Source organism: Physella acuta, unplaced genomic scaffold, assembly GCF_028476545.2.
Source record: "Physella acuta isolate Inbredline_101_S28 unplaced genomic scaffold, ASM2847654v3 ptg001559l, whole genome shotgun sequence".
In the NCBI taxonomy this organism is placed as follows: Eukaryota; Metazoa; Mollusca; class Gastropoda; family Physidae; genus Physella; species Physella acuta.
Genome location: NW_026733073.1, coordinates 168,489 through 180,968, shown reverse-complemented (window position 1 = coordinate 180,968; position 12,480 = coordinate 168,489). Strand labels below are relative to the sequence as shown.

The following is a 12,480-nucleotide window of genomic DNA, read 5'->3' as shown; positions in this document are numbered from 1 at the left end:
ATGTAAGTGTAAGGGCTGGTAGTTGTACATAACCAAAGACAATGTAAGTGTAAGGGTTGGTAGTTGTACAAAGACAATGTAAGTGTAAGGGTTGGTAGTTGTACATAACCAAAGACAATGTAAGTGTAAGGGTTGGTAGTTGTACAAAGACAATGTAAGTGTAAGGGCTGGTAGTTGTACATAACCAAAGACAATGTAAGAGTAAGGGTTGGTAGTTGTACAAAGACAATGTAAGTGTAAGGGCTGGTAGTTGTACAAAGACAATGCAAGTGTAAAGGTTGGTAGTTGTACATAACCAAAGACAATGTAAGTGTAAAGGTTGGTAGTTGTACAGAACCAAAGACAATGTAAGTGTAAGGGTTGGTAGTTGTACAAAGACAATGTAAGTGTAAGGGCTGGTAGTTGTACATAACTAAAGACAATGTAAGTGTAAGGGTTGGTAGATGTACAAAGACAATGTAAGTGTAAGGGCTGGTAGTTGTACAAAGACAATGTAAGTGTAGGGGTTGGTAGTTGTACATAACCAAAGACAATGTAAGTGTAAGGGTTGGTAGTTGTACATAACCAAAGACAATGTAAGTGTAAGGGTTGGTAGTTGTACAAAGACAATGTAAGTGTAAGGGCTGGTAGTTGTACATAACTAAAGACAATGTAAGTGTAAGGGTTGGTAGATGTACAAAGACAATGTAAGTGTAAGGGCTGGTAGTTGTACAAAGACAATGTAAGTGTAAGGGTTGGTAGTTGTACATAACCAAAGACAATGTAAGTGTAAGGGCTGGTAGTTGTACAAAGACAATGTAAGTGTAAGGGTTGGTAGTTGTACAAACACAATGTAAGTGTAAGGGTTGGTAGTTGTACATAACCAAAGACAATGTAAGTGTAAGGGTTGGTAGTTGTACAAAGACAATGTAAGTGTAAGGGTTGGTAGTTGTACATAACCAAAGACAATGTAAGTGTAAGGGCTGGTAGTTGTACAAAGACAATGTAAGTGTAAGGGTTGGTAGTTGTACATAACGAAAGACAATGTAAGTGTAAGGGTTGGTAGTTGTACAAAGACAATGTAAGTGTAAGGGTTGGTAGTTGTTCATAACCAAAGACAATGTAAGTGTAAGGGCTGGTAGTTGTACAAAGACAATGTAAGTGTAAGGGTTGGTAGTTGTACATAACCAAAGACAATGTAAGTGTAAGGGCTGGTAGTTGTACAAAGACAATGTAAGTGTAAGGGTTGGTAGTTGTACATAGACAATGTAAGTGTAAGGGTAGGTAGTTGTACATAACCAAAGACAATGTAAGTGTAAGGGTTGGTAATTGTACATAACGAAAGACAATGTAAGTGTAAGGGTTGGTAGTTGTACAAAGACAATGTAAGTGTAGGGGTTGGTAGTTGTACAAAGACAATGTAAATGTAAGGGTTGGTAGTTGTACATAACCAAAGACAATGTAAGTGTAAAGGCTGGTAGTTGTATATAACCAAAGACAATGTAAGTGTAAGGGTTGGTAGTTGTACGTAACCAAAGACAATGTAAATGTAAGGGTTGGTAGTTGTACAAAGACAATGTAAGTGTAAGGGCTGGTAGTTGTACAAAGACAATGCAAGTGTAAAGGTTGGTAGTTGTACATAACCAAAGACAATGTAAGTGTAAAGGTTGGTAGTTGTACAGAACCAAAGACAATGCAAGTGTAAGGGTTGGTAGTTGTACATAACCAAAGACAATGTAAGTGTAAGGGTTGGTAGTTGTACAAAGACAATGTAAGTGTAAGGGCTGGTAGTTGTACATAACCAAAGACAATGTAAGAGTAAGGGTTGGTAGTTGTACAAAGACAATGTAAGTGTAAGGGCTGGTAGTTGTACAAAGACAATGCAAGTGTAAAGGTTGGTAGTTGTACATAACCAAAGACAATGTAAGTGTAAAGGTTGGTAGTTGTACAGAACCAAAGACAATGTAAGTGTAAGGGTTGGTAGTTGTACAAAGACAATGTAAGTGTAAGGGCTGGTAGTTGTACATAACTAAAGACAATGTAAGTGTAAGGGTTGGTAGATGTACAAAGACAATGTAAGTGTAAGGGCTGGTAGTTGTACAAAGACAATGTAAGTGTAGGGGTTGGTAGTTGTACATAACCAAAGACAATGTAAGTGTAAGGGTTGGTAGTTGTACATAACCAAAGACAATGTAAGTGTAAGGGTTGGTAGTTGTACAAAGACAATGTAAGTGTAAGGGCTGGTAGTTGTACATAACTAAAGACAATGTAAGTGTAAGGGTTGGTAGATGTACAAAGACAATGTAAGTGTAAGGGCTGGTAGTTGTACAAAGACAATGTAAGTGTAAGGGTTGGTAGTTGTACATAACCAAAGACAATGTAAGTGTAAGGGCTGGTAGTTGTACAAAGACAATGTAAGTGTAAGGGTTGGTAGTTGTACAAACACAATGTAAGTGTAAGGGTTGGTAGTTGTACATAACCAAAGACAATGTAAGTGTAAGGGTTGGTAGTTGTACAAAGACAATGTAAGTGTAAGGGTTGGTAGTTGTACATAACCAAAGACAATGTAAGTGTAAGGGCTGGTAGTTGTACAAAGACAATGTAAGTGTAAGGGTTGGTAGTTGTACATAACGAAAGACAATGTAAGTGTAAGGGTTGGTAGTTGTACAAAGACAATGTAAGTGTAAGGGTTGGTAGTTGTTCATAACCAAAGACAATGTAAGTGTAAGGGCTGGTAGTTGTACGAAGACAATGTAAGTGTAAGGGTTGGTAGTTGTACATAACCAAAGACAATGTAAGTGTAAGGGCTGGTAGTTGTACAAAGACAATGTAAGTGTAAGGGTTGGTAGTTGTACATAGACAATGTAAGTGTAAGGGTAGGTAGTTGTACATAACCAAAGACAATGTAAGTGTAAGGGTTGGTAATTGTACATAACGAAAGACAATGTAAGTGTAAGGGTTGGTAGTTGTACAAAGACAATGTAAGTGTAGGGGTTGGTAGTTGTACAAAGACAATGTAAATGTAAGGGTTGGTAGTTGTACATAACAAAAGACAATGTAAGTGTAAAGGCTGGTAGTTGTATATAACCAAAGACAATGTAAGTGTAAGGGTTGGTAGTTGTACGTAACCAAAGACAATGTAAATGTAAGGGTTGGTAGTTGTACATAGACAATGTAAGTGTAAGGGTTGGTAGTTGTACATAACCAAAGACAATGTAAGTGTGAGGGTTGGTAGTTGTACAAAGACAATGTAAGTGTAAGGGTTTGTAGTTGTACAAAGACAATGTAAGTGTAAGGGCTGGTAATTGTACAAAGACAATGTAAATGTAAGGGTTGGTAGTTGTACATAGACAATGTAAGTGTAAGGGTTGGTAGTTGTACATAACCAAAGACAATGTAAGTGTAAGGGTTGGTAGTTGTACATAACCAAAGACAATGTAAGTGTAAGGGTTGGTAGTTGTACAAAGACAATGTAAGTGTAAGGATTGGTAATTGTACATAACCAAAGACAATGTAAGTGTAAGGGTTGGTAGTTGTACAAAGACAATGTAAGTGTAAGGGTTGGTAGTTGTACAAAGACAATGTAAGTGTAAGGGTTGGTAGTTGTACAAAGACAATGTAAGTGTAAGGGCTGGTAGTTGTTCATAACCAAAGACAATGTAAGTGTAAGGGTTGGTAGTTGTACATAGCCAAAGACAATCTAAGTGTAAGGGTTGGTAGTTGTACAAAGACAATGTAAGTGTAAGGGTTGGTAGTTGTACAAAGACAATGTAAGTGTAAGGGTTGGTAGTTGTACAAAGACAATGTAAGTGTAAGGGTTGGTAGTTGTACATAACCAAAGACAATGTAAGTGTAAGGGTTGGTAGTTGTACATAACTAAAGACAATGTAAGTGTAAGGGTTGGTAGTTGTACATAACCAAAGACAATGTAAGTGTAAGGGTTGGTAGTTGTACAAAGACAATGTAAGTGTAAGGGTTGGTAGTTGTACATAATCAAAGACAATGTAAGTGTAAGGGTTGGTAGTTGTACATAACCAAAGACAATGTAAGTGTAAGGGTTGGTAGTTGTACATAATCAAAGACAATGTAAGTGTAAGGGCTGGTAGTTGTACATAACCAAAGACAATGTAAGTGTAAGGGTTGGTAGTTGTACAAAGACAATGTAAGTGTAAGGGTTGGTAGTTGTACATAACCAAAGACAATGTAAGTGTAAGGGTTGGTAGTTGTACAAAGACAATGTAAGTGTAAGGGCTGGTAGTTGTACATAACCAAAGACAATGTAAGAGTAAGGGTTGGTAGTTGTACAAAGACAATGTAAGTGTAAGGGCTGGTAGTTGTACAAAGACAATGCAAGTGTAAAGGTTGGTAGTTGTACATAACCAAAGACAATGTAAGTGTAAAGGTTGGTAGTTGTACAGAACCAAAGACAATGTAAGTGTAAGGGTTGGTAGTTGTACAAAGACAATGTAAGTGTAAGGGCTGGTAGTTGTACATAACTAAAGACAATGTAAGTGTAAGGGTTGGTAGATGTACAAAGACAATGTAAGTGTAAGGGCTGGTAGTTGTACAAAGACAATGTAAGTGTAGGGGTTGGTAGTTGTACATAACCAAAGACAATGTAAGTGTAAGGGTTGGTAGTTGTACATAACCAAAGACAATGTAAGTGTAAGGGTTGGTAGTTGTACAAAGACAATGTAAGTGTAAGGGCTGGTAGTTGTACATAACTAAAGACAATGTAAGTGTAAGGGTTGGTAGATGTACAAAGACAATGTAAGTGTAAGGGCTGGTAGTTGTACAAAGACAATGTAAGTGTAAGGGTTGGTAGTTGTACATAACCAAAGACAATGTAAGTGTAAGGGCTGGTAGTTGTACAAAGACAATGTAAGTGTAAGGGTTGGTAGTTGTACAAACACAATGTAAGTGTAAGGGTTGGTAGTTGTACATAACCAAAGACAATGTAAGTGTAAGGGTTGGTAGTTGTACAAAGACAATGTAAGTGTAAGGGTTGGTAGTTGTACATAACCAAAGACAATGTAAGTGTAAGGGCTGGTAGTTGTACAAAGACAATGTAAGTGTAAGGGTTGGTAGTTGTACATAACGAAAGACAATGTAAGTGTAAGGGTTGGTAGTTGTACAAAGACAATGTAAGTGTAAGGGTTGGTAGTTGTTCATAACCAAAGACAATGTAAGTGTAAGGGCTGGTAGTTGTACGAAGACAATGTAAGTGTAAGGGTTGGTAGTTGTACATAACCAAAGACAATGTAAGTGTAAGGGCTGGTAGTTGTACAAAGACAATGTAAGTGTAAGGGTTGGTAGTTGTACATAGACAATGTAAGTGTAAGGGTAGGTAGTTGTACATAACCAAAGACAATGTAAGTGTAAGGGTTGGTAATTGTACATAACGAAAGACAATGTAAGTGTAAGGGTTGGTAGTTGTACAAAGACAATGTAAGTGTAGGGGTTGGTAGTTGTACAAAGACAATGTAAATGTAAGGGTTGGTAGTTGTACATAACCAAAGACAATGTAAGTGTAAAGGCTGGTAGTTGTATATAACCAAAGACAATGTAAGTGTAAGGGTTGGTAGTTGTACGTAACCAAAGACAATGTAAATGTAAGGGTTGGTAGTTGTACAAAGACAATGTAAGTGTAAGGGCTGGTAGTTGTACAAAGACAATGCAAGTGTAAAGGTTGGTAGTTGTACATAACCAAAGACAATGTAAGTGTAAAGGTTGGTAGTTGTACAGAACCAAAGACAATGCAAGTGTAAGGGTTGGTAGTTGTACATAACCAAAGACAATGTAAGTGTAAGGGTTGGTAGTTGTACAAAGACAATGTAAGTGTAAGGGCTGGTAGTTGTACATAACCAAAGACAATGTAAGAGTAAGGGTTGGTAGTTGTACAAAGACAATGTAAGTGTAAGGGCTGGTAGTTGTACAAAGACAATGCAAGTGTAAAGGTTGGTAGTTGTACATAACCAAAGACAATGTAAGTGTAAAGGTTGGTAGTTGTACAGAACCAAAGACAATGTAAGTGTAAGGGTTGGTAGTTGTACAAAGACAATGTAAGTGTAAGGGCTGGTAGTTGTACATAACTAAAGACAATGTAAGTGTAAGGGTTGGTAGATGTACAAAGACAATGTAAGTGTAAGGGCTGGTAGTTGTACAAAGACAATGTAAGTGTAGGGGTTGGTAGTTGTACATAACCAAAGACAATGTAAGTGTAAGGGTTGGTAGTTGTACATAACCAAAGACAATGTAAGTGTAAGGGTTGGTAGTTGTACAAAGACAATGTAAGTGTAAGGGCTGGTAGTTGTACATAACTAAAGACAATGTAAGTGTAAGGGTTGGTAGATGTACAAAGACAATGTAAGTGTAAGGGCTGGTAGTTGTACAAAGACAATGTAAGTGTAAGGGTTGGTAGTTGTACATAACCAAAGACAATGTAAGTGTAAGGGCTGGTAGTTGTACAAAGACAATGTAAGTGTAAGGGTTGGTAGTTGTACAAACACAATGTAAGTGTAAGGGTTGGTAGTTGTACATAACCAAAGACAATGTAAGTGTAAGGGTTGGTAGTTGTACAAAGACAATGTAAGTGTAAGGGTTGGTAGTTGTACATAACCAAAGACAATGTAAGTGTAAGGGCTGGTAGTTGTACAAAGACAATGTAAGTGTAAGGGTTGGTAGTTGTACATAACGAAAGACAATGTAAGTGTAAGGGTTGGTAGTTGTACAAAGACAATGTAAGTGTAAGGGTTGGTAGTTGTTCATAACCAAAGACAATGTAAGTGTAAGGGCTGGTAGTTGTACGAAGACAATGTAAGTGTAAGGGTTGGTAGTTGTACATAACCAAAGACAATGTAAGTGTAAGGGCTGGTAGTTGTACAAAGACAATGTAAGTGTAAGGGTTGGTAGTTGTACATAGACAATGTAAGTGTAAGGGTAGGTAGTTGTACATAACCAAAGACAATGTAAGTGTAAGGGTTGGTAATTGTACATAACGAAAGACAATGTAAGTGTAAGGGTTGGTAGTTGTACAAAGACAATGTAAGTGTAGGGGTTGGTAGTTGTACAAAGACAATGTAAATGTAAGGGTTGGTAGTTGTACATAACCAAAGACAATGTAAGTGTAAAGGCTGGTAGTTGTATATAACCAAAGACAATGTAAGTGTAAGGGTTGGTAGTTGTACGTAACCAAAGACAATGTAAATGTAAGGGTTGGTAGTTGTACATAGACAATGTAAGTGTAAGGGTTGGTAGTTGTACATAACCAAAGACAATGTAAGTGTGAGGGTTGGTAGTTGTACAAAGACAATGTAAGTGTAAGGGTTTGTAGTTGTACAAAGACAATGTAAGTGTAAGGGCTGGTAATTGTACAAAGACAATGTAAATGTAAGGGTTGGTAGTTGTACATAGACAATGTAAGTGTAAGGGTTGGTAGTTGTACATAACCAAAGACAATGTAAGTGTAAGGGTTGGTAGTTGTACATAACCAAAGACAATGTAAGTGTAAGGGTTGGTAGTTGTACAAAGACAATGTAAGTGTAAGGATTGGTAATTGTACATAACCAAAGACAATGTAAGTGTAAGGGTTGGTAGTTGTACAAAGACAATGTAAGTGTAAGGGTTGGTAGTTGTACAAAGACAATGTAAGTGTAAGGGTTGGTAGTTGTACAAAGACAATGTAAGTGTAAGGGCTGGTAGTTGTTCATAACCAAAGACAATGTAAGTGTAAGGGTTGGTAGTTGTACATAGCCAAAGACAATCTAAGTGTAAGGGTTGGTAGTTGTACAAAGACAATGTAAGTGTAAGGGTTGGTAGTTGTACAAAGACAATGTAAGTGTAAGGGTTGGTAGTTGTACATAACCAAAGACAATGTAAGTGTAAGGGTTGGTAGTTGTACATAACCAAAGACAATCTAAGTGTAAGGGTTGGTAGTTGTACAAAGACAATGTAAGTGTAAGGGTTGGTAGTTGTACAAAGACAATGTAAGTGTAAGGGTTGGTAGTTGTACAAAGACAATGTAAGTGTAAGGGTTGGTAGTTGTACATAATCAAAGACAATGTAAGTGTAAGGGCTGGTAGTTGTACATAACCAAAGACAATGTAAGTGTAAGGGTTTGTAGTTGTACAAAGACAATGTAAGTGTAAGGGTTGGTAGTTGTACATAACCAAAGACAATGTAAGTGTAAGGGTTGGTAGTTGTACAAAGACAATGTAAGTGTAAGGGCTGGTAGTTGTACATAACCAAAGACAATGTAAGAGTAAGGGTTGGTAGTTGTACAAAGACAATGTAAGTGTAAGGGCTGGTAGTTGTACAAAGACAATGCAAGTGTAAAGGTTGGTAGTTGTACATAACCAAAGACAATGTAAGTGTAAGGGTTGGTAGTTGTACATAACCAAAGACAATGTAAGTGTAAAGGTTGGTAGTTGTACAGAACCAAAGACAATGTAAGTGTAAGGGTTGGTAGTTGTACAAAGACAATGTAAGTGTAAGGGCTGGTAGTTGTACATAACTAAAGACAATGTAAGTGTAAGGGTTGGTAGATGTACAAAGACAATGTAAGTGTAAGGGCTGGTAGTTGTACAAAGACAATGTAAGTGTAAGGGTTGGTAGTTGTACATAACCAAAGACAATGTAAGTGTAAGGGCTGGTAGTTGTACAAAGACAATGTAAGTGTAAGGGTTGGTAGTTGTACAAACACAATGTAAGTGTAAGGGTTGGTAGTTGTACATAACCAAAGACAATGTAAGTGTAAGGGTTGGTAGTTGTACAAAGACAATGTAAGTGTAAGGGTTGGTAGTTGTACATAACCAAAGACAATGTAAGTGTAAGGGCTGGTAGTTGTACAAAGACAATGTAAGTGTAAGGGTTGGTAGTTGTACATAACGAAAGACAATGTAAGTGTAAGGGTTGGTAGTTGTACAAAGACAATGTAAGTGTAAGGGTTGGTAGTTGTTCATAACCAAAGACAATGTAAGTATAAGGGCTGGTAGTTGTACGAAGACAATGTAAGTGTAAGGGTTGGTAGTTGTACATAACCAAAGACAATGTAAGTGTAAGGGCTGGTAGTTGTACAAAGACAATGTAAGTGTAAGGGTTGATAGTTGTACATAGACAATGTAAGTGTAAGGGTTGGTAGTTGTACATAACCAAAGACAATGTAAGTGTAAGGGTTGGTAATTGTACATAACGAAAGACAATGTAAGTGTAAGGGTTGGTAGTTGTACAAAGACAATGTAAGTGTAGGGGTTGGTAGTTGTACAAAGACAATGTAAATGTAAGGGTTGGTAGTTGTACATAACCAAAGACAATGTAAGTGTAAGGGCTGGTAGTTGTATATAACCAAAGACAATGTAAGTGTAAGGGTTGGTAGTTGTACATAACCAAAGACAATGTAAGTGTAAGGGTTGGTAGTTGTACATAACCAAAGACAATGTAAGTGTAAGGGTTGGTAGTTGTACAAAGACAATGTAAGTGTAAGGATTGGTAATTGTACATAACCAAAGACAATGTAAGTGTAAGGGCTGGTAGTTGTACATAACCAAAGACAGTGTAAGTGTAAGGGTTGGTAGTTGTACATAACCAAAGACAATGTAAGTGTAAGGGTTGGTAGTTGTACATAACCAAAGACAATGTAAGTGTGAGGGCCTTTAGTCACTGACAGATCTCTGTGGAAGTAAATGTTGTAGTGTTGATCTTGTGATTAGCCTTATCCCTTAAATAGATGTTTTAACTTGTAGTGCCTGTTGATGCCACACCATTCCCTCCCCTCACCTTCTCTCTACAGCCCCCTCCTTTGATATTTCTGTAGATGGCGCTGGTGGTAAAGTTGAGAGCAAGCAGATGATCTTTGGCATTGCAACAAGAATAGATCTCTTAAACTTCATCACCAAAGACACTCAGGAACCATAACTTATCATCTTTCTAATTGGAACATTTTGTTTTGATCCTATCATCTTTTTTGTACTTTGCTTGAGAGGGTATTTTGATGTTTTATTATAAATGGGTGATGACATTTGAATTATTTATGTAACATTCAAGTTTATATGAGTGTTTTGATATATATGGGGGACCATTTATTTGAAAAACTTACTTGGTTCTGACAACGAAGTTCAATACATACAAATACATTTACAATTGAAATCTTTACTGTATGTTTTTAAAACTTTAATTACAAATTTAGTGCCTAAATTAAAAAAAATTTGAAGTTCAAGTTTGTCTGAAATTTAACTTTAAAAACAAAGCACTTCAGTAAAGATATGTTCTTCTTTTGTTTGTTTTATAACATTGTTTGAAGCTCCATACATTATAGACATGCAAAAATCAAACTTTATCTTAGACTCTGGGTTTTAAACATGACAATTATTTTTGTAAAAAGTTAAATGAATGTTTCAATAAAATACTTTTTTTTCTGTTTAAAGTAATGCTCCTCAAATTGAACTAAACTTTCATCAATATAAATGAATAACATTGTTACCAATCTCTGTAATGGCCAGTAGGACATCTAGCTATACAGTCTGCCAGTTATTGATACTGGCATGTATCCGTCTTTTTTTTTTTTACACAGAAGTATTGAAATAAAATATTAGCATAGTGTCAACCTTAATTATCTATTACTTTCCTTGTTTGGCCAAATTAAAAAAACATGCTTGCCAAATTGGAAAAAAAAAGCCAAATTGGAAATCTCAAAAAATATCCTGTCATGTCACATAATATCACTGTATTTAAAACATGCTTAAATACATTTTTGTGGCAGGTGATATAGATTTTTGTTGACTAGTTGTTTCTATGCAAAAACAAATAATAATCTTACCATTATACATTGTTGGAAAGCTGCCTCTATCTTAATTTGAATGTAGAAATAATTTTTTTATCTTCACATTACTTTTATGTAGGCACACATAAAACTTTCTCATAGCTCTAAATTATGTCAGTTTATTACAATTCTAAAAATGGGCATTATAATATCAGTGCTGTAATATAAAATACTCACTACAATATACCGGTGTATGTTGGCATTGTAGGGTGTTAAAAATTTATCTAACGGAATAAATGAATTATTTAAGTTGTCAGACATTTACTTTTACAACAGCCATATTGTTAACTTTTATACCAGTACAGAATTGTATTTCTTACATGTATTTCCTTATACAATCTAGCTTGCTTTATTTTATTTTTGATAACTATCTCCTTGTATAGTCTTGATCTTTGCAGATGTTTCTTGTTAAGTATCCAAGTAATGTTTACAAGTAAATTATCTACAAATTTTGTTCAAAGTTGTTTTCAAATACTTGATTTGATTTGGGTGCAAATAAACAAAATTGCAATTTTTAAGCTAACATGGAAAGACTGTTATTAATTAAACTTGTTGAAACGTTTTTAGTCTTTTTTTGTTGAATCTTTATTTTACTTTTTAATTTGAATGGGTGTTTGATTGTGTTAATTTTCTACTTTTTAGTGCATTATTACATAAAAGCTTGTTATTAAAACATTTTAAAAAATATTTCTCCAAAGGACAGGTTAGCTACTGAGCTAAGTTGTTTTTAATTGATTAATTTGCTTCATCCTTTTTTTTTACCCCGTTTAGTGTTTAAAACTGGAATAATTATTTAAGGCTACGAGCTTTTTCCCATCGGATTTCCAATACCAGTCCTAGATAAATAAACCGGGAGTGATCTCCCCTAAACTTTCTCAAATCTATCTTCTATATATATAATTCTCTTCTTGGAGACGCTAGAAAACAAGCTGTAAACGCGCTTCCTACCATCCCCACCCCTACATGGTCTAAGTGAGCTATGTTTACCTTCGTGGAGTCGGGTTTAGTGACGGCTATTAGGGGCAGATAATTTAGTCTGAAACGATTTTAAACGTTGTGGGGGGGGGGGGGGGGGGGCGGTTATGGTCCTTAACGAGCTACTTATAGTGTTTTAAAGAAATATTTTCAGTGTCAGCGTTGTTACTGTCGTATTCACAAATTATAAATTAATGAAAAGTAGAAAAAAAACAACAACTAAATAGCGGCGTATGTTATGCCGCGGGCCGGCTCGTATCCTAATATATAAATCCCCACGTTCGCACATCTCTCTCTCTCTCTCTTTCTCTGTCCGCAAAAAATTTTCGCCGGACATCACGTCAGAATCGGCAGCGATATATCGAGAACTTTTTACGGACTTTTGTTGAAAAAAATATGTTAGATGTTTTAAATGTATAACCACAAAATTATTTAAAGAAGAAAAATAAAAAATAAAGGCGTATTCGAATATAGAGAAACAGTATTATTTATGCAACCGGAAAAGCATTAATATATGTGAAAAAGAACGCATAAAACTGTGACGTCACTATTGCTTATACATTAACTAATGACGTCATCTGCCGTGTTTAGAATGAAAAGAAATGAACTATTTCATTCAAATTTGATTTAGATCTACGTACACTATGAAATGTATACAATACAATTTTTCCGGCCTAAACTCATAAAATTTATTTTATGTATTTGGATTC

At 35.8% G+C, this 12,480-nt stretch overlaps 1 protein-coding gene across 5 annotated transcripts in view; it reads left to right on the top strand.

The window, feature by feature from the left end:
* Positions 1 to 11,361, top strand: part of LOC131928882 (cystathionine beta-synthase) — a 32,707-nt gene extending 21,346 nt beyond the window's left edge. For 3 of the 5 annotated variants that reach the window (XM_059285030.1, XM_059285031.1, XM_059285033.1), the window contains one exon: positions 9,767 to 11,361. In XM_059285030.1, the coding sequence (XP_059141013.1) occupies positions 9,767 to 9,891 (125 nt within the window). In that variant the 3' untranslated portion in view covers positions 9,892 to 11,361. The remainder of the gene's footprint in view (positions 1 to 9,766) is intronic. The other 2 variants (XM_059285034.1, XM_059285035.1) reach the window with 1 other exon arrangement.
* Positions 11,362 to 12,480: the final 1,119 nt, after the last annotated feature.